The sequence below is a fragment of the Carya illinoinensis genome, chromosome 8 (assembly GCF_018687715.1).
Source record: "Carya illinoinensis cultivar Pawnee chromosome 8, C.illinoinensisPawnee_v1, whole genome shotgun sequence".
Taxonomy (NCBI): domain Eukaryota; kingdom Viridiplantae; phylum Streptophyta; class Magnoliopsida; order Fagales; family Juglandaceae; genus Carya; species Carya illinoinensis.
In genome coordinates, this window is record NC_056759.1 from 22,192,933 (window position 1) to 22,217,741 (window position 24,809).

Genomic DNA, 24,809 nt, shown 5'->3' on the forward strand with positions numbered 1-24,809 from the left:
TTATATATAATGTTTTGAATTTCGTACCGTATACGCCGGTATGACAGGTATTTCTCATACCAGAATAATGACTAGTACAGAAAATGCATCTATTTCATATTGGGTCAAATACCGGCCGTATCAATGCGTTTTGGTTAATACTGGCCGGTTTTTTGTGTACCAGTCATATCAATGCGTTTTGGTTAATACTGGCCGGTTTTTGGTGTACAAGTCATACCAATATCGGCCAGAAATAGGTTCTTTTTGTAATTAATGTAAAAATTCTGATTTTTTTTCATAATTTTTACTCAAATTCTCACATCTGAAGACTATTTTCTTAACTTAGAAGTATTATTAAGGTTTATAAATATGTGTTTTAATTTTTTAAGACTTGCATTGATATTATTTTGAAATATAATTTATACATATATAATTAATTTATTATATATAGATTATCCCGAAACGTATCTAAAACGATACTGATACTGAAATATTTCGTTTAAATGCCTTAACTGAAATGGCCACCGAAACGGTATTCAAAACATTGATTATATGCTTTGTTGTTGCTTTGATAAATCGTTTTCCTTTCTACCGTTGTTTTTATCCTCTTTTACTATGCCTCTTATAAAGGATATTTAGATTGGTTCTAGCTTGGTTTTTCTCAATATTGCATTTTTGTACGTCTCAGTCTTTTGAAGCCACCACACTAGTTATTCGCATTTTCATGAAAACTTTTTAGTTTTCCTTATAAAGATTTCATGGGCAGTGCATTTGAAATTTTGTGATTTTTTAATTATTTTTAGATGATGGTTGATGGGTATTTTTCTGTTGCATGAATATTGCAGGGTTCTCTGTATAGGCATCCACTGGGAAAAGACAAGGGCGATTGTTAGTTTTCCAGATATTTCTGGGAGGGTAGTCAGGTTATGTATAACAGAGTAAACTGCAATTATTTAAGATTTCTTGGTCTTATTCGCGTCTTCAACTGGAAAACTGTTGTTTACTTGATGAATGTAGATAGGCGTGTGGCCAACTTGGGGCCTGGCCATTAAGAGTTAATATATACTTTGAAGAGGCAATCTGTGTCATGGGTTGACTTCAAAGACTCAAGTTTTTGGGTGTTCTTTTTGAAATATTGTGAATAAGTAGCTTAATTATATAGAGAAAGTGGGTATAGAGATCTGAGGAAGTGGGTCTCTCTGTTTGTATAGAGATTTTTGTGTTTGTGTTTAACGCATTATGTTTGTGTTTATTTAACTCTGGGGCTGAAAGGGGGCATTAGGATGATGAGTAATCGGCTGAGTTTTGTTGAAAAACACAACTAAAATCCACACACAACCAGTTTCGATCTAGTTTTGTTGAAAAAATTATTCTGGTATTGTTTTCATTTCTATTCATTAAACCACGAATCTTCTATTAATTTCTAAAGTGGAGCTTGAACATGACGTAATCATCAAGTTTTTCTCTTTTTTCTTTCTTTTAAAAAATAAATAAATTAATTAACCCTTTTTTTCCTGTTAGAATCCCTTATCCTTAAAGTGGGAGAATCCCTTATCCTTAAAGTGGGACCTGATTATACCTTAAAATCCCAAATCAAGTTTTCATAGTTAGTAACTTAGTATCTCAGTGACTTTGTGAAAATTAATAATTGATTTCTAATGTTCCCATTGAGTTTCCCTGAACTTACTTTATATTCCATAATTTCAAAACATAATATTCAATAAAAAAAAATACAAACTTCAATGATTTGAAATAATCTCATACATATTTACTCAACAGTTATAATGCTTAGTAATTTATGAAAGTTTAAATTGACTTTATTCTTGGATTGTTTTATACACATTCAATTTTATGATGGAATGGAGTGCAACAGGTAACTGTTTCTATAGACACTTTCACTTCTAGTAAACTGTTTTTCTTTTCCTTGTTTGCTATTTCTTGCTTCATCTTCTACAATTATACATGCATGTTTTGGCCATGCTATATGACTCGGTCTTGAATATGCTTCCAAGTGTAGAAGTGTCAAGTTGTATCTAGGATAAGTCCAGGATCGTATTCCACAAATACAAAGGGTTATCAAAACATTTGTGATATTTTTTTTTGTAAAAGATGTATCGACTATGAAAGATGAAAATAAATGTGAATCTATATTTCTAAAATTATCAAGAACCAAGAGATTTAAGGAAAATATGTAGAAGTTGAATTAAACTTATAAAAAACAATAAAACAAATACTTGGGATGCAATTTTCGCCCATTTCTAATTTGAAGTTGGATTTTCTTCTAATTTCATATTCTCTCAACTATGCTCTCATTCCTAGAAGTTATGGTCGGTTAATAAAACAATAAGCACGTTTTTCAATATAATCAAGGTGCTTGACAGATTTTATAGCAAGTGTAAAAGTGAAAGAAAGCCATCAAAGTCTTGTTACAAGTTCAAGCATCAATCGTGCCTTTATGTCTACGATTGATTAAGTTCAAGAACATAGAATTTTAATCCTTCTCATAGGCAAAATGAAATACAATCTATCAAGCTAATCATTCAAAATTCTATAATCTTGAAGAAAATCAAACTCAAAATAGTCATGAGTTACTCATTGAATCCCAAGCTAAAAATCTAGCATATCATTTCTAAATTAACAAAATGTCCAAAAATAATGAATCCTAATATTTTAAGTTGTTGTATAAAAATAAATGCAAAAGAATAATCAAAATGCCGAAAATTAGTATTGCAGACAAATGATCAAATCCGAATAGCCAATATTGATCGAAAAGTCTGGAATGGAAATGCAAAGCAAAAAAAATAAAACCAACTGAAAAAATCCCAAGACCTGGAAAAACCCAACCGACGCCAAGAGAATAAAACCCACGCCGTCTGAACCAAACTAAGAACCAAGATACTCAAAACGTAAAAACAACAGCAAAAGAAAAAAATAAAAGCAGCTGCCTCCCTAAGGCCTGGGACCTAAAACCCCAAGACGTGAAGACTCCACTAAGAAAAATGATAAAAGAAACCGACCGCGACTCTACTCAACTAAAAAGTAAAAACAAGAAAGAAAATGAAAATAATGATAGAATGCCCCCAAACGAAAAAACAAAAATGGAAAAACCAAAAAAATAAAATGAAAAAAATAAACCTCTCACGAGTTCGACGCCAACTCAACCGAATAAAACAAAAAAAAAAAATTAAATTGAATCCCAGCCCTCTGTCTGGTGAAGTAAAAACTCAACCCTGCGTGATCTGCCCTTTTTCACGCCTGCGCACACGTTCTGCAGCAGCACCTCGCGTGCTCTATATTATTTTTTTTGTCTTTTCCCTTCCAGCCCATAGCACGATCTGCCTCTCCCTTTCATCAGAGCACTCCAATTTCCAAGCATAATCCCACATAATTTGTTGAGGCTTTTCAAGAATATCTTTTTTTTAATAAGCCATTGGATTGCTCTTCTATTATTTTTATAAGTGCCTTGCAGCACATTAAAAGTATATTTCTTTCAAAGGCAAATATAGAACTTTATGTGTAAAATAGTGGCATCAATTAATTTGACATTCAATATTAGAATATTAAGTATTCAATTCTCATTTGATAAAATAAATTACTCATTTAAGCAACTTAATTATACAATTCTAACACTTTATCACTATATCAAGAACATTTCTCATATTCTCAGGGACAATTGGTTTTTCTCATGGAATTTTGCATGCTTTCATCCCTTGTGATATCAGTCATGCAATCAGTCTCTGGAGGAGATATTTGAGTGATTGAAAGGGGCATCTTCTGACCATAAGAGTTCTAGCAATGAGGATGAAGACTGAAATTGACAGTTCAAGCCACAATAGATAATGTGTGTACTCCATTGATTTAAAAAAATATGTATAAATTGTAGGATTGGGATTATGTATAGAAGATATACAAGACCTAGGTACTGATGATGCCTTTGTGTTTTCATTTTATTTTATTTTTTTGTTGCCGTGGGATCCTCCAAAATATAACTGAAGCCTGGGAGGATGGACTGCTATACTGAAAACGAGATGAAACTAGACTCAAGATTTTGGTAATTTGAATGTATCAGAAAAACATATGCATTCGCTTCCCCTCCCCCATGAACTTTAGACAGTTCCTGATTGACAACTCATGATCAAGGATATAGCATATTTGGATTTAGATATAAAAATAAAAAAATATAATTAAAAGAAGAAGAATAAGTCCGATTACAATCCGGGTATTCGGGTCCAAATCCATATATCCGCTTGGATCTAGACTGGATTAATCTAGGCGGATACCTGTCCGGTTTTTTAAATCCGGATCTGGATGTTTTCAAATATCCGGATCCGAATGCACAGCCCTAACTACAACCCTTGCATGAGTGAGAGCTTATAATTTTTATTTCTTGTTATGGAAGATATCAGAATTGACTAGAAAAAAAATGGATCATAGAAAGAAAATTCGTGAGTTTTGGTTTGTATACTCTTTCATGTTAGAAAGCATCTTTAATTCTCAAAATATAGGATTGAAACTACTTCATTATATGCATCTTCTATATGATTGTTAATATGTCTTATGCATGTATTAGCTTTAGCTACAAATGATGCTAATACTCCTCTAGGCCAGGTACAGTGCCTGTTGCGAATGTTATACCGCTAAAAAAATGGGCCCACGGTGTGCGTGACCTGTTATGAGCCACTATCATGCAACCTAGTGCTGTCATATTTGTTTTCTTTTCTACTCTGTCTCTCCATGTCTCTAAAGTCTACACCCCCTTTGCTTTCCCTTCGGGGGTTGTCTTCATTACATGTTTTCCAAATATATAAAATCTTGTTATTAATTCAAAATCATAAATTGTGGAAATCAATAATCCCAAAGTGTAAAATGTAGAAAGCCTTGGCATCGCCAACTGAACATGGGTAACTAGAGTAGGCTAATTTTCAATGAAATGATGCAGCTATGTTACTATGGGGATTTTTGATGTGCCATCATGCATGACAATTACATGTTTGAGATTTTAGTAAAATCTGTACATTTTAGAGATTTGCTATGTTTTTGTATTATTTAGACATCAAAAGGTTCCATAGCCACTTTCCCTTTCTCTAAAAATTTATGTAACTGCAGACAAGAAGTGTTGGACATAATGTGTTGACTTTAATAATGGAATGACAGGAATGCTGCATTTGACTAGCCAAGTAGAAGCAAGAATTGAGGCAATTGTCATGTTCCCATGTGTTCCACCTCAAGTGTCAATGGCTCAAAAATAAAAAAAAAAAAAAACTAAATTCATGTGGATGTAATGAACATGCGATTATTATGGATGTAATAATACTTTCTTTCATTGTGGATGTAAATTTGGTTCAAATGTTGTTTGGTTGAGATGGGAGTTTGCCACACCTTATTAATGCTTCTAGCATGTGAATAGAGGGGCAATGACCTCGATTTTCTGTAAAAATATTGACAGTAACTTGTTACCATAGGTTTAACTAAGTAGATGTTTTTTTCTCTGATCATGAATCCCATTACTGAATTGAGAAGTTATACTGAATAATACTTAGGTCATTTCCACAGGGACAAGTGTGTTTCCAGCAACATGCTTGAAAAAACTTATTGAAAAACTATGATGATATAGAAGAAATATTCTTTGACATTCTTTGTTGGATTTTATGATTTTTGAAAACAAGTTGGAAAGATAAAAGGTGTTTGCACCTAGTAAAGGGTTTGTTATCAATCAAATGTATGGTGGATTTTGGCTCTTTTCAAGGCAATGACCTTGCTCTAAAATAGGGATTAAATCATGCAAAAATCTGACTTCTAAAATTGGTATAGTTCTAAAATAGAGTTACTAATTAGTAGTTCAACTTGAAAGGTTCACAGAATCAATTGGGCAAACACTTGTGATGTGAACCCCAATAGACTTGCTTTGAGACCCAACAACAATACTGGAAAAACAACCCCAAGAAAGCTAAACTCAGGTTTATGGATGGAGAGTCTAGACCCGATGAGAACTCGTTCAAAGAACCTAGATTATATCAAAATCTAGACCCATTGAAGAACCTGTCTCAAGAACCTAAATTACAAAGGAAGAACGCCACAAAGGTTTTGATTTACCTTTGATAAGTTCAGAAGTTCAAGAAGAACAAGAAGAGATAACTCAACTCTCAATGACAATTCCATATAATCTGCCTCTCAAATGAGGTTACAATTGGTTTAAATAGACAATCCCCAAAAACCCTAAGTAAACAATGCCTCGGGTACTGTAGCGTGAACAGGTAAATGCATTAAATCAAAAGAAATAAATGGATTAAAACCATAAATAATTTCAACAGGACAATATGAAGTAGTAGTATGCATGATCCTATTATAGACTTGCTTTGAGACCCAACAACAATACTGGAAAAACAACCCCAAGAAAGCCAAACTCAGGTATATGGATGGAGAATCTAGACCCGATGAGAACTCGTTCAAAGAACCTAGATTATATCAAAATCTAGACCCATTGAAAAACCCGTCTCAAGAACCTAGATTACAAAGGAAAAACGCCACAAAGGTTTTGATTTACCCTTGATAAGTTCAGAAGTTCAAGAAGAACAAGAGGAGATAACTCAACTCTCAATGACAATTCCTTATAGTCTGCCTCTCAAATGAGGTTACAATTGATTTAAATAGACAATCCCCAAAAACCCTAAGTAAACAATGCCTCGGGTACTGTAGCGTGAACAGTGCCATACGCCGCGCTACAGTAACTTCTGAAACTCTAGTAAGACATAAAATTATAACTTTCCAAATAAACCCTTGGCCAAAATACAAGGCCTTCCCCAAACCCTAGTTCATTAGAAATAAGACGTGTGGGCTGGACATCCCCTAAGCCCAATTATTCTTGATTAATTCATTTGACTAAAATAAGCCCTTTTAATGAAATCAATAAGTCCATGGCGTTCAATAACAATAAGCCCAAGTCGTGTCTTCCATAACTTGGATCGAGTGAATCAAAACTGGTTCTCCTTCTTTCAAGCCCATCATGAGTGTTGGGCTCTTGCTAGCTTGATCCCAATTGGATTGCACCAATTCTTGTATTGCTCCCTTGATCTTCGTGGCTCTTAATCTTGTAATTGATCCTTAAGACTTGGTCCGCCTTGGGGCCCATCATTCCCCCTCTCTTCAAAAGGATTCGACCTCGAATCTCCACCTGGATCATAGGGAAAAAAATCAGTAACATTGAAAATAACAAACACATGATACTTACCTGGAAGATCCACTAGATATGAAGTATCACTTACACAGTTTTCTCGACATTAATCTCCACTTACAAACTCAATCAAGGGGTTAATAAAATAGAGCATGTGAAATGAAAGCTCAGAGTAACTATGTCAAAACCTAAAATAAAGTACTCTCACTAAGCTTCTACCAAGGTTAATTTAGCACTCAGCTAATGGAATTCTTGATTAATTCAAGGTTTTGTTGTGCCTTGTGTCTACAGCACAGCAAGAACAAGTGCAAAAGATTTCATTAGATTTTTGTCTCTATAATTTAATTTCAAACTAAGTGAGGTAAACAATCGAAACTACAGAAAATCCAGCAAGTGATGGAGAGCAAAGGAAAGTTTCACCGCAAGCCAGGCTTTTAAATTAGCCAATCATCTTTATCAAAAACTAGCAAAAGGCTAAATGCAAAACCCTAAGAAAATCTCAGAAATGCCATATGAACCAAAACATGGAAAAAAATGACAAGTAAAATGAAACGGAAAAACCAAATGCCCACAGTCCAAGGTTTCTCCTCCTTTTATACTCAGAATCCTCTCTCCTTACCACGGATCGCAACTTTTCCATTGTGCATAACCACCCCATTTCTCTGCTTCTCGTGGTCCCGAAATCCCTTAGGTTATTAGCATGTGTCTATCGGGTTAGGTGATGATGAGCTCTTCCCATGGCGTTCTCCAGGTTTAATTTCTTCTCATGGGCTTAAGTTGTGGGCTTGAGTTACTTTATGGCTTTACAAATCTCGAGCATCAGTAGTTGGCTTCACTCCTGTATTGGCCACAGCTCATGTAAGTTACCAGCCAGCCCATTTAATTGATAAAAGTAATACTCGGGCCATATAAATGAAAGTTTAATGCTTTAAGGTATAAATGAAAGTTTAATGCTTTAATGTGTAAATGGTCATTTCACAAGTCAGGAAGAGCTAATGCACATTGTTTGATTAATACTCTTAATTTAACAGATAAAATTCAATTGACAGTAACTTGTTACCATAGGTTTAATTAAGTAGATATTAAGTAGATGTTTCTTTCTCTAATCTTGAATCCCATTACTGAATTGAGAACTTATACTGAATAATACTTAGGTGTTGAGAATGGTTCTAAAGACCCAAAGATAGAGAAATTGGGCAAGATCACCATTGAACAAGTGCGCACAATTGCTGAAAAGCTACTAGACTTGAACTGCATCAATATTGAACCAGCGATGAAAATTATAGCATGCACTGCAGCTAATATGGGAATTGATATTGATCCTTTGGTTCTTGAGCACAAAAGATCGAAAAAGAAAAAAAAAAAAACTTGTGTAGTCGTGCACGTACTGACATCATATTCAAGATTAATAAAAAAGTTTAAGAATTCAAAATACCATTCATTTTGATGGGCCACGAGTGCGCTTTGAGTCGACTTTATGTTATTAAGAAATTAGTAAGAATTGGTTAGAAAGATTTTTATTTTTGGTATAGAATGATAATCAATTTTTTTTCTAGTATACTAATCTTAAGGGTGAACGGATTGGGTCAGAAGCCCGATATTTTCTGAAAGTGATCTCTGATTGGTTAATTGGCCAAACAATTGATCGGAGGACAACTTAATCGGGTCGGGTTGAAACATGGTTTCGCAATTTGTTAAAATAGGGCCAATTTCTCTTTCAAAGTTATCTTTCATTTATATGAGAAGGCATAAATATAATATATTTTAAATGGTTTCGTAAGTAAATCATTCAAATAAAAAGTGACTTATATTAAAATATGGCATATTGACTCGTGTGATTGGAGATAATAATATTTAAAATAAAAAATAACATTTTTTGCATTTATGTTATAATTGTTATATCCGTGGCTGTTTTCAGTAGATCAAAGCCATTTGATCCATTGTATCCAAATATAGTAACTTCTATATAGGAAATCTCGCTTACATTTGAATCCATGTTGGTCAAACTTTCCAAGTTTAGAGTTCTAAAAGAAAAACCAATAGCTCAGTCGATTCCTGGTCTCTAGACTTGTGCAAACTGCAAACACCATAATCCCAACATAAAAAAGGCCTTACATTTCGCCACACGTAAAAGACCACTTTTTGAGGCTTAAGACCACTTGGATATAGCTTAACGTGGCAGAACTTTCAAGCATACAGGATTACAGCCATATATATATATATATATATAACACTGAAAGCAAAGAGATCATTAATATAAGTAAGATCGAAATCCCACCAAATGGCTCTGATCTCTTTTGTTCTTTAGTGAGTATCAACTGTCAAGCGTTTGTAAGGAAGTAGTTAGGCTAATATAGTTTGAGACATCAACAATCAATATTCAAATTAGAGATACACAAGGGCAAAAAAAAACTTTGTGAGAGATCTTGATCTGATCCCAATAATTAGTGCTTAATTGGGTTGAAAGATGGCAGGAGGAGGTTTTGTAAGTGAAGCTGGAAGGTCGGCGGACTATGCGGGCAGCATTACTGCCTTTGTGGTGGTCACTTGTGTGGTTGCTGCAATGGGCGGCCTCATCTTTGGCTATGACATTGGAATCTCAGGTTAAAGCCACTCATGATCTTTTGCAAATTATTATTTGGCTTTTTATATGCAGAACAGTTTGCAGTAATTTTGCCTTCTTTTCTATTTTAGCTTTTTATTTTTGGCTACTTGGGTTTGTTTCATAGTGAGATAACTAACAATAATGCATACACTATATATACATGTGGAGCTTAGCGGCCAACATTAATGTACGTACGTACTTGGTTTAAGAGACAGCTAGTCTTTGGTCAATATAATCTTATTACTATACTCTTAAGACATGGAAGGCCTTCAACGATTTTGTAGCTAGCCTTATATTGAGTTACTCTACATCCACACATGGGGATCCGACGGGGCAAAATATATATAGATATATTTGTTTATATTTTTATGTATTTTTTTAATGCTTTTAAATATATATTTTTTAAAATTTACAACATAGTTAATAGCTCAATATATTTAATATAAAAATTATTCATCTTGCTTACTATAAATTAAGATAAATAAATAATGAAACTTGTCTACTCAATTTTTTTAGTATATATCTAACTTTCAACAGATAATATATATGGCTAATTCTTCTATCTTTCTCATGGCATGGATAAATATTGTATATAATATTTTAGAAATTTAATGGATTTTTAAAAGGAAACAATTATAATAAGTGCTTTTGTATAGAAAAAAATCTACTTATTAAAAGAATTTTGCTATATACAATCACTTTTGCATATTCCTTACGCACTCCATTTATATAATTAATCAAATTAGTTATTTTATATTTAAAAAAATGATACAGTGAATCACATTATTAGAATGTACAAAGCATATTACGTAAAAGTGATTGCACATAAAATTTTTATTAAAGATAAAAGGATTACAAGGAAGTATGCCAATAATGCATATCAAACATTAACTGTCACAAACATGTTTGAACAAAATAGAGAACAATTATAATATCAAACTACTTGCGTTTGAATGAATTGTTTGAATTAAGAAAATTGATTGGCTTCTAAACTTTTTTGCAGGAGGGGTAACTTCAATGGAACAATTTTTAGGAAAGTTCTTCCCTTCCGTCTATAGAAAAATGATGGACGAAACAGCTCGTGAAAGTGAATACTGCAAGTTTGATAGCGAGCTGCTCACACTGTTCACCTCTTCCCTGTACGTTGCAGCATTAATAGCTTCCTTCTTTGCTTCTGCTGTTACGAGGGCTTTCGGCAGAAAAATGTCCATGTTTTTTGGAGGCACGGTTTTCTTGTTAGGTTCTATCCTAAACGGCGCAGCCATAAACATTGAAATGCTTATCATTGGTCGCTTATTACTTGGTGTCGGTGTTGGATTTGCTAATCAGGTATTAATCACAGCCCGTGTGCATGTTTATTCTGATCTCTAGCTATTGCCATGACAAAACATTGAAGTTTAGACAAAACTAAAAGTGAGAGATCAAAACTATAAATGTCATATAATATTTATTGTCGTTGGTATGGAATATTAAATGTTCAATGCATATTGTAAGACTCATTGTGTCCCTCGATCTCGTCTTTTAGGCCTAGTTTGGGTAGTGAAACTCCATTGATATTCATTATTTTATCATTATTTTTTATCTATTTTGATTATTTTATACTGCTATTCACTGCTATTAAATATTTTATCATTACTTTTTTTTTTATTTACAGAATATTTAAGATCACCTTACTATCCAAATCCAACCTTAAAGTGTCCTCTAATTTTGCTAAGAAATTTAGGGAATCTTGATCCTAAAAGTTTCTTTATTGTTAATATATGCATGGTAACCTGAACTAGTCACATGGTAGGTTACAATATGACAAGGAAATTAATCAAATTATTTAAATGTTATAATCATATTGGAATATTGTGATAAAAATGAGAACTTAGAATTAAAAATTCAATACTAGATTTTCCTTGCGTGCCGACGACTAAAAAGGCATCATGTGTTTGAACAACCCAAAGAAAAGGAGTAAATCTAGGAATATTTTAACCTATGTTTTGTTCTATCGGTACCTGTTTGATAACGCATTAATATATATATACAAAACGCAGTCGGTACCAGTTTATCTTTCAGAAATGGCGCCAGCGAAGATCAGAGGAGCACTCAACATTGGTTTCCAGATGGCCATTACAATTGGGATTCTGTTTGCCAATCTTGTCAATTATGGCACTGCCCAAATCAAGGGAGGCTGGGGTTGGAGAATTTCTTTAGGTCTTGCAGCTGTCCCTGCAATAATGATGACCGTAGGATCTGTGTTCCTTCCAGATACTCCTAATTCCATACTCGAGAGAGGCCACACCGACAAGGCAAAGCAGATGTTACGAAAAATTCGTGGCACTGACGATGTGGATGAAGAGTTCCAAGACCTAGTTGATGCGAGTGAGGCCGCAAAGAAAGTGGATCATCCATGGAAGAACATCTTGGAGCCCAGATATAGACCCCAACTCATTATTTGCACACTCATACCCTTCTTCCAACAGCTCACCGGCATTAACGTCATCATGTTTTATGCGCCTGTTCTCTTTAAGACTCTAGGTTTCGGTGACAATGCTTCACTCATGTCTGCTGTTATTACTGGTGTTGTTAATGTCCTCGCTACTTTTGTTTCCATCTTCACTGTTGACAAGTTTGGGAGAAGGATTTTGTTCCTCGAAGGTGGCGCACAGATGTTTATATGCCAGGTACGTACGAATAAATTTTAACACACAAAAAGATACCCTCAAGTTCGAATAATTGAAGGGAGATAGACATGATAAAAAATACTACTTAACGTCATGTCTATCTCCCTTCCACTTGATACTTTCAAGTTCGGTAATTAAGAACTTGAAGAGGATCCTGACCCACGCATATGTACTAACTCTCACCTGCATATATTTTTCTGGTTAACACCTATAACATGTGTTTGTTTCATTGTATTGTAGATTGCAATAGGAGCTTTGATAGGTCTGACATTTGGGGTGAGTGGCGAAGGAACCATTACAAAAGGCCAAGCAGATTTGGTTTTGTTCTTAATATGCACTTATGTGGCAGCGTTTGCATGGTCTTGGGGGCCTTTGGGTTGGTTGGTACCGAGTGAGATCTGCCCTCTGGAGATCCGATCAGCAGGCCAAGCCATTAACGTATCTGTCAACATGCTATTCACATTTTTTGTGGCTCAAGTTTTCCTTGCCATGCTTTGCCACCTCAAGTTTGGTCTCTTCTTTTTCTTCGCTTTCTTTGTGTTCATAATGACTATTTTTGTGTTCTTCTTCATACCCGAGACGAAGAACATGCCAATAGAAGAGATGAATAGAGTTTGGAAGGCACACTGGTTCTGGAAGAAGTACATCCCGGATGATGCTGTCAATATTGGCCACCAGGACGACGTTTAATTTCACCTATGTACGTACATCGGGCCAGTTAAACACGAGTTTGGATATCTAAGAGTTTTTGACTGAACTCTACAGCCTAGAGGAAGAAGTAGATAGACACATGAAGTACGCTCTAAAGCATTTATGGTTGCTCTTGCTCACTCTGAAAGCATTAAATGCAAAATAAATTTTACGAGACAACTTTATATGTCTATTTCTCACACCATACACAATAAATCCAAATATCCGGCCAAAACACGAAGGATAGGGTACCAGCTTTTAGCATAGAAGTATTCTAGTACTTGTTAAACTTTTAATCTTCCATTAGTACCAAGTAAAAATTTCTATTCATTTATTATCATCTTCTTTTGTCTTGCTTTGGATTTTTGTAGTTATGATCTATGTATTGAATGTTATAGTCTTTCGGACTGAGAGTTTTCCATATATATTATGGGCATTCCATTTATAAGAGAGTTCGGGTTAGGTCGTTATACCTTAGCTGAATGAATTTGAATCATGCCATTAAAGTTATTAGCAAGTAAAACAATATTATTTCATAGCACGTGCACCTCAAGAGTGTAAAAAAGACAACAATGTTGTCATATATAAGAATTATGTGCTAAAATTTTATGACAAATGTATGTGCTAAAAACCACTTACTAAAAATAAGATTTATTTGTAATGCCTTAGTCTCGATCGGATGGGTCAGGGAAATACCTCATGTCATTTAAACTTGCATTTCACAATGTAAATATAGACTCTAATTTCTCAATTACACATAGACCTCACTATTTTAACTCAATTACTCCAAATAATTAACTAGGAACACCACTAATTCTTAATATATACGTTAAACTCTCAACATATCACCTTATCAGAACACAACAAATTTACTAAATAAAATTCTCCAATAACCATGGCATCATTTTGTACTAACTCCTCTATGCTTAACTAATCTCGTCCATGCTCCCTAATCCTGATCCTCAATTGAAACATTCAAATTATCTGAAAAATCTTGTAGAGATAAGGGGTTAGTTATCAACAATTTAGTAGGCAAAAAACATATACTAGTATGTAAACATAAGTATTTACATATACAGAACAAAACATTTTTATTTTCAAAATGCAAAACCAAAACATGTTATCAAAGTATCAGAGCGACAGTTCAAAATATTTATATTCAAAAGTCCTTTGTGCAAACCTCGACGGCTAACCGAATAGAAACAAAATGTGAAATATTTCCCTTATTATTCTCTGAGCCCTAAGTGTGCACATAAGAAAGACTACGTAGAAAATCACTTTACTTCCAAAGTGGGTGCACCAAAAATAGAAAAGTTGGTACCAACATGAATAGAGGCCACAATTTTAAACACGTAGTAGGGTCAGAACATAATAGAAACAGAATGTCATGCCAAAGGTTTTCAGAGATCACATAATATCATATAAGAGTATAAAACATATTCAGAACACAACAGAATCAGATCATTGTCATACAATCATGCACAAATTTTTATATTTGCTCTTTTTACACAATTCAAAAATAGAATACCAAAAATAGCTAATGTCTACGTACGTACATGACCAGTCATTACAAAATATTTTTCTCTTCTTGATAAGATTTCATGAGAATGCAGATAAAATGGCCGAGGTTGCTTTCAAGTTTTCTTTTCCTAACAAAACATGCATATTTTTAAAAAATAAACCTCAGTATAATCATTTTATGCAAAGTCTAGCATAGAAATCTTGTTTACCTAACTCTTCACTTTTTCAAATTTATCACAATAGAAAATGAATATCAATCATCACCTATAAAATATACATGTAATTTACTTAAATCTCTAATTAAACACATTTTGATATCTAAGCCTCACATATTAATACAATCTATTTTTTTTCCTAAAAATCTAAAATTTTAATAACCTTAAAATATCTTCACTCTTCAAAATAATCAATATCCACTTAAATATCTCCGACGAATGCTTCAAAGTATAAATTATTTTCCACCTTCAAATACCTAATTTTTCTTTATTTTATCACAATCATATCATAAAATATTAATCATACGATCAACACTTATTGGCAGGGGTATTTACGTAACTTCAACAAGTTAAGATCACACCAGTTTAAACCATAGGAGGAATAGATTAGAGGCCATACAAAAACAGCATGCAACTTGGATTTGTGGTTGTGTTTTTCCTGTAAAATGGAGGTGGCAACGTGGGACAACCAAGATGAGTGGAGGGCTAGCTTCCATGTTAGTTGACCCCTACGTGCAACAACTTCAACGTGGAACTTCGTGGCTGGATTGTGTCTGGTGGTGTAAGGCAGTGCAAGGTGGAGGAGTAAGAAAAGTTGCTCCTTTCCGCTGTAAGGAGTTGTTATACATGCTTTAGGAGCTATGTGTGAAGAAGATGCAGTGCAACAGCAGTTATGGAGGCTAAATGACAAAATTGAAGACAGTTAGTAGTTAATAACTTAATATGTCAAGGTTGTCGTTTATTTTGTAATAAGGAACTTAATAATGCAGCGTTGTTGTGAGTTCAGAGATGTAATGAGTAGTAAAACACTTTTGTTTGTAATCATCTTCAACTATAAAAATAGACTTGAACTTCTCAAGTAGGTGGCTTGGTAAGCAAGCTACCTTCAGAATCGGTAAAATCCCTAAAAAGAATAGGTCGGAATGGTGGGGAAGGAGGCCCTCCCTACTTCAATGGAAAGGGGGGAATCGTCGTTTCACAGCCGCTCCTCTGCAACTACCTTTCACCCAACATGATCACGAAGAATGAAGAAGGCATGGAAAAGTTTATACTCAATTCTCTCTCAGATTCTCTTCTCTCTTCTTCTTATTTTATCTCGTATCTCCTCCCCATTCTTTGAGATTGATCATTCTAAAGCAGTCATTGTTTGGGCTCATTACAGGTGGTATCAAGAGCCATGGCTGAAGGGACGCGATCCTATACATAGGTGGTGGATTCTTTGAACCACCTTAGATAGCAACAAGATAGGCAAAAGTAGCTTGAAGACACGATTGCTATTTTGGTTAAATAGCTAGAAATAGCAAGAATTTACATGGAGACTTAGGATAAAAGATTTGGGCGCCAATAGATTTCAAGAATCTCAGTGAATGGGTTAATGGCTCATGATGATAAGATGTGGGCATGAATCTTGAGGGCAATGTTGAGTTGCATGAAGGTAGTGATGAAGTGCAGTATCATGACTTAGTTGATAGAGGGATCATTAGAAATATAAAGATTGAATTCCCAAGATTTTCTTATGGGAGTCCTATGAGTTGGGTGTATAAGGCAAATCAATACTTCTTATATCATCAAGTGCCACTAGGGCAAAGTTTTTTTTTTTTTTTTTTTGGGTTTCTTTTTACATGGAAGAAGAAGCCTTGGTTTGGATTGTCAGGTTTATGATGCTCCAATGGAGGCTCTTACAAGGTTGAAGCAATTGGGCATGTTACAAGTCAGAATTTGATTTGATTCCAACAGACTCAAGGGAATTTCTTAAAAGAACAAGCTAAGCTGCTTTACAAGTAGCTTGAAAGATGAAGTGAGGTTTATTGTAAAGATTTTTAATCCCAAGAACATGAATATTGAGTTTGGTTTGGCCAAGATTCAAGAAGATAACATTTGGAGTACAAGAAAGGTTTGAAAGACTAGCTCTTATGATCAAGGGGCTAATGTACAAAATTAGTGCAAGCTCCTTCCATTTTGGGAACTCCTCCTAACAGGCTATTTTTAAATCACCTTATCAAAGAATTTTTAAATCACTCCTCCAAACTAAGATTGTATGTTTTAGAGGGCATGGAGTCATGGGAGTCAGAAGAAAAAATTGAGTAGGCACAAGAAGATGAGCACTAGCAGGTGCAAGTTGCTGCTCAGGTTGCTTCAATTTCCATTCAAGCATTGATGGGAACACCAAGTTCTAAAACCATGAGGGTTTTTGAATAGCTATAAAAGAAAAGAGTAGTAATACTCATTGATAATGGCCGTACCCACAATTTTGTGGATACTATGGTAGCCATTAATTCTGGATTGTGCTTACAAAATTCCAATCCTATACAAGTTAAAATTGCTAATGAAGATGTAGTTAGCAGTGAAGGAGTGTGTAGTGAAGTGGGAATTCAGATTCAAGGCACAACATTTGTTTCAAATTTTTGTACTTTGGAGTTAGAGAGATGCAACGTTGTCCTAGGGGTGTAATGGTTATTGTCCCTAGGGCCCATTCTTTGGGACTTTCAGAAGTTGCTGATGTAGTTTGATATTGAAGGGAAATCTATTTCCTTACAAGGATCATCTTCTCCTTGTAGTCCTTTGGTTAAAGATGGAGAAATTTCCAGTTTGGCTGGATTAGAACATCGAAGCATATTCTTGCACATGATTTTAGTGCAATGTCAAGAAGGTTCTGCCAATGAATCTGGGAGGATAACAAAACTGCTGAGTAGGTTCAATAGGGCCTTTGAGGAGCCAAGTTACCTACCTCCCCCAAAGATCCCATGATCACTAGACTACCAAAAAACCGAAATCGAGCAGATTGTCAAGGAGCTGTTGCAATCTGGTGTCATAAGGCCAAGTCAGTCTCCCTTTTATCTCGTGTTCTATTGGTGAAGAAAGGAGATGGCTCTTGGAGGATGTGCACCGATTACAGGGTGCTAAATAAAGTTACAATAAAAAATAAGTACCCTATAACTGTTGTAGATGAATTAAATGATGAAATGTTTGGAGTAGCAGTTTTTTCTAAACTTGACCTTAGATCAGGTTATCATCAAATTAGAATGAGGGATAATGACATTCTTAAAATTGTATTTAGAACACGTGAGGGGCATTATGAATTTTTTGTAATGCCTTTTGGTCTCACAAATTCACCCTCAACATTTCTAAGCTTCGTGAATGATGTATTTAGGCCTTTCTTAAGGAAATTTGTAATTATTATTTTTTTTATGATATCTTTGTGTATAGTAAGGATATAGAATCTCATTGTGCACATCTAGCTACTGTTTTAGAAACTTTAGAGAAGAAGAAATTGTGTGCTAAGAGATCAAAGTGTCATTTTGCTTTTGAGAAGATCGAGTACCTTGGACATTTGATCTCAAAAGGGGGAGTTAAAGTAGATCCAAAGAAACTACAAGCTTTGATAAGTTGGCTTGTGCCAAAGAATGAGAAGGGTTTGAGGGGCTTCCTTGGTCTAACATGTTATTACAGAAAGTTAATTAATCTTATGGACTTATAGTTGCACCATTGACAGTTTTGTTGAAGAAAGATGCTTTTGTGTGGAGCTTAGAAGCAACAAAAGCATTTGAAGTACTGAAGTTAGCTGTTACTAGTCTACCAGTTTTGGCATTCCCGGACTTCACAATGGCTTTCATTATCGAATGTGATGCTTGTGCAAATGGGGTTGGAGCTATACTAATGCAAGATCAAAGACCTTTGGCCTTCTTGAGTCAGGCTTTGATAGGCAAGAATTTATTGTTATCAACATAAGAGAAGGAGTTTTTGGCCTTGGTGCTTGCAGTTAAAAAATGGAGACCTTATATTCTTGGGGGTGCTTTTGTGGTAAGAATAGAAGACCACAGTTTGAAACATTTGCTTGAGTAGAAGGTTAGCATAGCAACTCAACAAAGGTGGCTCTCTAGGCTTTTAGGCTATGAGTTTGCTATTGAGTATAAAAAAGGAGTGGACAATAAAGTAGCAGATGTATTGTCAAGGAGGGATGAGCTTGATGATTCTTTGTCCTTCAATGCTATTACTGTCCCTAATCCAAAATGGCTTGAGGAAATTCGAAAGGCTTATGGCAAAGATTCAGTTGTTAAGCAGTAGATAGAAGAATTGCAACAAGGTCAATCTTACTCTAAATTGACTTCAAAGAAAGGCATACTTTTTAAGAAATGAAGGATTTACATCTCAAACTGTTCAGAATTAAAGCTAAAGATCTTGCACTATGTTCATCAAGTCCATTAGCTAGACACTTAGGATTTCATAAATCCTTACATAGAGCTAGGACAGATTTTTATTGGCCTGGTTTAAAAGCTGACTTGAAAAGGTTTATTCGAGAATGTGAGGTGTGCCAAAGGAATAAGGGTGAGAATATTCTACCAGTTGGTTTATTACAACCTTTGCCCATTCCTAAAAAAAATGAACTGATGTGTCTATGGATTTTGTTGAGGTTGCTTCTGTCAAAAGGATTTTCTGTGGTGATGGTAGTGGTTGATAGGTTATCAAAATATGCACATTTTCTAACCTTAAAACACCCCTTCACAGTAGCTACAGTTGTTGCATTATTTTTTAATAACATCTTCAAACTACATGGGATGCCCAACAATATTGTTTCTAATTGAGGGGCTACTTTTACAAGTTACTTTTGGAAGGAATTCTTTAAATTGCAAGGAGCACACTTGTCTTATTCCTCAGCTTACCATCCTCAAACTGATGGTCAAACTAAGGTAGTCAATAAGTGTTTGGAATATTTTTTAAGAAGTTTCTCGAGTGATTGATTGAGCTGAAATATTGCATAGTTTAGCTATTTAAAACCAATGTATTTTAAGTTCTTCGTGACACTATTATTGGTTTTAGATAGAAAAATAGTTAATAAGCATAAAATACGAGTTGTGATTTTTAATTGATTGATATCATGTTTATGCTTAATTTTATAACTATGATTTAATGGGACAATATTTTTTCACATATATAGTCTATTTTTATAATCTATTTTTCTTTTAATTTATTTCTGAGTGTTATTTTTCTTCTTTTTATTTTCAGCTTAAATAAAATTCAAATGGAATTTGGTTGGAACTTTCAACTAAAAGTGCATATTAATTGAGAAGAGAAGGAAGGAAGTGTACTTGGCAGCTGAAAAAAGATATTGAAGATGATTCTTCGGTGGTGACTTTCTTATCTTGATTGTTTATAAACACATGCGATGAAAAAAGTGTTTTGCGGTGGATAAATACATGCAAAGTCAAAGTCTAAAAAGGGAGCTGAAACGTGAAGGCATGTGGGCTGAAAAAATAAAAATAAAAAAAGAAAGAAGGTTGGTGCAACTAAAGTGGACAGAGAGAAGAGATAGGAGAGTGGGTGAGTAGAGAAGTGCCGTGCTTTTTCAACCAAGGGAGACGTGTAGGAGTGATGAGAGAAAATAGGTGTTTGATTGAATTGAAGAGAGAAATCGGTGCATGAGTTGAATATTAGTTGGTTGGTGTGTAAAGAAAGAGAGGTGCCGTGATTGAAGGAGAGTGAAAGTGAAAATCGGTGGTGATTGAAGTGGAATGAATTGTGATTGAAGGAGGGAGTTTGGACCGACTTGAAGCAGCTATATATATATTGCTGGATGTAAACAAAAGGGGGAAAGACGTGGGAAGAGTGTTGCCCGGATAACTAACACAAGAGGGGGGTTGAATTGAGTTGTATTAAAAAAATAACAATTATAAATCAAATATATAATATAAAATATAAACAAAATATGAAATAACAATAAATATAACGAGTAAGGGTAAGAGAGAAGCAAACTCAGTATGTTAACGAGGTTCGGCCCCACTGCCTACGTCCTTACCTCAAGCTACCCCTTGAAGATTCCCAAATTCACTATTCAACCTCCTTCAAGTGGAGATAGAAACCTATTACACCTTTGAACAACACCGCTACAAAGGATCCGTGTAGAACATCCTCTACACTTGCAATCACCTTACACGTGGTGATTCAACTATTTCCCGTGTAAAATACTTTCTACACACACAAGGGTTATACACACCCTTTTTCTGATACAAGAGTTGATAGTGGGTAGGTTATCAGAAAACACTCCTCAATGAGTGAAATAAGAACAATACAGCGCAAACTATATCTCTCAAAATGAACAAGGATTAAGGTTCAATGCTTAGAGAAGAGAGAATGAAAGCTTTGAATGAATGTTGTATACTCTTGGTGTTGTAAATCTAAAACTCTCAAATGATCTATTTATAGGCATATGAGACTTCATATTCAAATTAAAAAGGATTCACATGTCAAAAACAACATCATTCACTTTTTCAAAATATTCAAATAAAAGGTTCTTCTTTTTCAATTGTCAAAGACAACATCATTCACTTTTTCAAAAAAAATCAAACCTAATATTTTACTTTTGGCATATGACAAAAGGAGCACACTTTCCTTTTCAAAAAATTCAAACCTAATCTTTTACTTTTTGTATATGACAAAAGGAGCACACTTTTCAAACAAAATCATCTACCTTTTGTATAAGTCTAAAAAAGCATCAATCACTTTTGAAAATATTCAAATAAAACATGCACATGTGAAAGATGACAATCAATCATCTTTAATATTTTCAAAGTTCAACCATTTAATCAAAGCATGCACATGTAAAAGATGACAATCAATCATCTTTAATATTTTTAAAGTTCAACCCTTTAATCAAGGCATGCACATGTAAAAGATGACAATCAATCATCTTTCAAAATTTTCAAATTTAATTTTCAAAAATATTGATGCACATGTGGAAAATGTATTTTAATGCTTTATGATAAAATATTAATTTTGAGCATTAATCCTAATTTTGAATTTTAAGATATTTACAACATTACTCTATGACTTTAATGTGAACTTGTTTCCTTCTTGCTCATGCTTGGTTCTTTGATGTGCTTGACTCTATTGTGTGGACAACTTGAGCTTGAAACTCCTTTATTCTTTGAATTCATTTGTTATCATCAAAATCCATGTGTAGATTTATAATCACATGAAACTTGAAACCTTGGGTTCAACAATCTCCCCATTTTTGATGATGACAAATACTTGATAGAACTTGAAATCTGTATTAATACTTAAGCTCCCCCTGAAAATATGCGTTAGTTTTTCAAGCAAAAATATAAATATAATTCCAAGCATATATAACAAGTTTAGCAATTTAAACAATGTTAATGTTCTAGTCTAAAACTTCTCCCCCTTTTGGCATCATTAAAAAGGATCGGCAGCAAGTAAATGGACTGAAAAAAACGATACGTTTAATAGTCACTGTAGATAGTTGAAAAAGGAGCCGTCCATGACCCGACAAATGCTGCAAAGTCTCAAGGCCTAACTCTATGAATTTAGTGCGGCTGGAGATTTAAACAATCGCCTGATGTTGTTGACAAACGTGATTGAAAGCTCTGAGTTTCTATAAAAAAAATGAGCATTTTCATCTATCGGATGCCAAAAAAATACATCGCTTCTTGACCTAAGTTCTGTTTTTCCACAACGATAGAATGGCTGAGCAATTCTCTTCCACTAAATGTTCCAAACTTGAATCAGGAACCCTTGACGCATCAATCATCAATCTTCTCTCCTGAGGCCGTCAATACCATGATAAGAGCAGAGAACCGTTTTTCTAGTAAGGCTGATTATGAGATTATTGCAGAATCAAGAATGCTCAGTAGTCAATATGTTGCCTCTGTTACGATCATGTCTCGGAGGTTAATGGCGAGGGTGAGTGAGATTGATCATCTTAACATGCAAATATCTGAGTTACGATAGAAGCTTGCTAATAAGGATAGTGAGAATAAAAGGCTAAAACAAGAAAACCAAGAGTTGAAAAAATTTGCAGATTGGTATGCTCATGATCTGCAACCACGAATAGAGGAGCTGGAACAAGAAAGGGTTCAAATACAAGGTTAACATCGGCAGATAACAACAGAGATTCATCGTTTACTAGAAAAATAGGGACAATCTACTGTTAATCTCGCTGGCTTAGTAAGAAAACTTTTGACAATGTGTGTCCAGCATATCTTGTATTTCTTTTGACTAAATAAGATTTGAAGAGACAATAGTTTGTCTTATTCTTTATGCTATCTCTATAAAATCAGTCCTGAAGTTCATCCAATCCGCATCAAGTTTTCTTCTCATCTCTATAGCGCATTTGCATTCCTTCAACATTCTCGTTTTAAGCCTTATATTCTTTTCTCAATGGCTCATTCTTCTAACATTTCTCTAGATCCATCCATGAGACATTTTGCATTTCAACCTCCTGTCCTTTCTGCAGCTGCCATTGGTGCCATGTTGCAGCAGAAAAATAATAATCTGACTAATAAGTCAGATTCTGATGCTATTTATGACTTGGTGAGTCTTGGGACTCGCTACTCTTCCTCTATTGTTACTTTTTCTCAGCGGCGACAAGCCAAAACTCATGAAGTTGAAAAGCTCAAAGAACAAATTTTTGTACTTCAACGAATTGTTCAAGAGTCTCACACAAGGGAAGGAATCATTCGGTAGAAGAATAAACAGTTGAAATCTTTATTAGATTCTTCATTACGCTTGCCGGTTCCCATGGATAAGAATGACATGATATTGTATGAAGAGAATGAGCGTCTCAAACATGAGGCTAAGAATCTCAAGTTTATGTAAAAGTATTTACAAAATCGATCTCTATTTTTATTGACTCTAGTCTATCTTTTAAGAGATATTCATAGCATGCATCATACATATTTCTCTTCTGATCATACATAATCTATCTTCTGGTAAAGGTTTTGTGAAAATATCTGCTAACTGATCATGTGTGTTTGTGAATTCTAGTACTATATCACCTTTTTGCACATGATCTTGAAGAAAATGATATCTTATTTCAATATGCTTAGTTCTAGAATGTTGTATTGGGTTCTTTGAAAGATTTATAGCACTTGTATTATCACATTTGATTGGAATGTGATTATACATGAGTTTAAAATCTTCAAGTTGTTGCTTCATGTAGAGAACTTGAGCACAACAACTACCCGCAGCAACATATTCTGCCTCAGCAGTAGATAGTGCAACAGGATTTTATTTTTTACTAAACCAGGAAACTAGTACATGACCTAAGAAATGACATGCTCCACTAGTGCTTTTTCGATCTATTTTACAGCCAGCATAATCTGCATCTGTGTAGTTGATTAGATAGAAAGATGTGTACTTAGGGTACCATAACCCTAGGTTAATTGTACCACTAAGATATTTAAGAATGCTCTTAACTGCGATTAAATGTGATTCTTTTGGAGATGATTGAAAGCGTGCACATAAGCACACACTAAACATAATATCTGGTCTATTGGCTGTTAAATATAATAAACTATCAATCATACCTCGATATATCTTCGAGTCAACTGGTTTACCGGATTCATCTTTATCAAGTTTAGTTGATAGGCTCATTGGTGTTCCAATTTCCTTAGCATTTTTCATCCCAAACTTCTTCAGTAATTTCTTAATATATTTTGATTGATTGATGAATATCCCACTTTTTGCTTACTTAATTTGCAATCCGAGAAAGAATGTAAGTTCTCCCATCATGCTCATCTCAAATTCTTCCTGCATAGTCTTAGCAAAAACTAGACACATATTTTCATTAGTAGCATCGAATATTATATCATCAACATAAATCTGAATTAAAAAAATATCATCATTTTCATATTTAATTAAAAGAGTTGTGTCGATTTTTCCTCTTGAAAAATCTTTTTCAATCAAGAAATCACTGAGTCTCTCGTACCAAGCTCTAGGAGCTTGTTTAAGTCCATATAGTGCTTTTGTAAGTTTGAAAACATAATTTGGAAAAATATGATTTTCAAAACCTGGAAGTTGCTCAACATATACCTCTTCATTTATAAAACCATTTAAGAAAGCACTTTTAACATCCATTTGAAAAAGTTTGAAATCTTTATAACAAGCATATGCAAGTAGCATTCGAATAGCTTCTAATCTTGCGACAGGTGCATATGTCTCATCAT

General features: G+C 34.3%; 1 protein-coding gene across 1 annotated transcript; it reads left to right on the forward strand.

Annotated features, from left to right (window-relative positions):
- The first annotated feature begins 9,416 nt into the window (after window positions 1-9,416).
- LOC122319215 (sugar transport protein 10-like) lies at window positions 9,417-13,454 on the forward strand. The gene is made up of 4 exons (XM_043137173.1): window positions 9,417-9,753; window positions 10,759-11,084; window positions 11,795-12,424; window positions 12,665-13,454. Exons 1-4 carry the CDS (start codon window positions 9,618-9,620, stop codon window positions 13,112-13,114), a joined length of 1,542 nt encoding a protein of 513 aa, XP_042993107.1. The 5' UTR covers window positions 9,417-9,617; the 3' UTR covers window positions 13,115-13,454.
- The last annotated feature ends 11,355 nt before the right edge of the window (window positions 13,455-24,809 follow it).

What these genes read in the sequence shown, in the direction of transcription:
- LOC122319215 (XM_043137173.1), top strand. Translation starts at nt 9,618, where the DNA reads ATGGCAGGAGGAGGTTTTGTAAGTGAAGCTGGAAGGTCGGCGGACTAT. An exon ending in GTGTTGGATTTGCTAATCAG is followed by an intron (nt 11,085 to 11,794) that starts GTATTAATCACA and finishes TACAAAACGCAG; the next exon opens with TCGGTACCAGTTTATCTTTC. An exon ending in CACAGATGTTTATATGCCAG is followed by an intron (nt 12,425 to 12,664) that starts GTACGTACGAAT and finishes ATTGTATTGTAG; the next exon opens with ATTGCAATAGGAGCTTTGAT.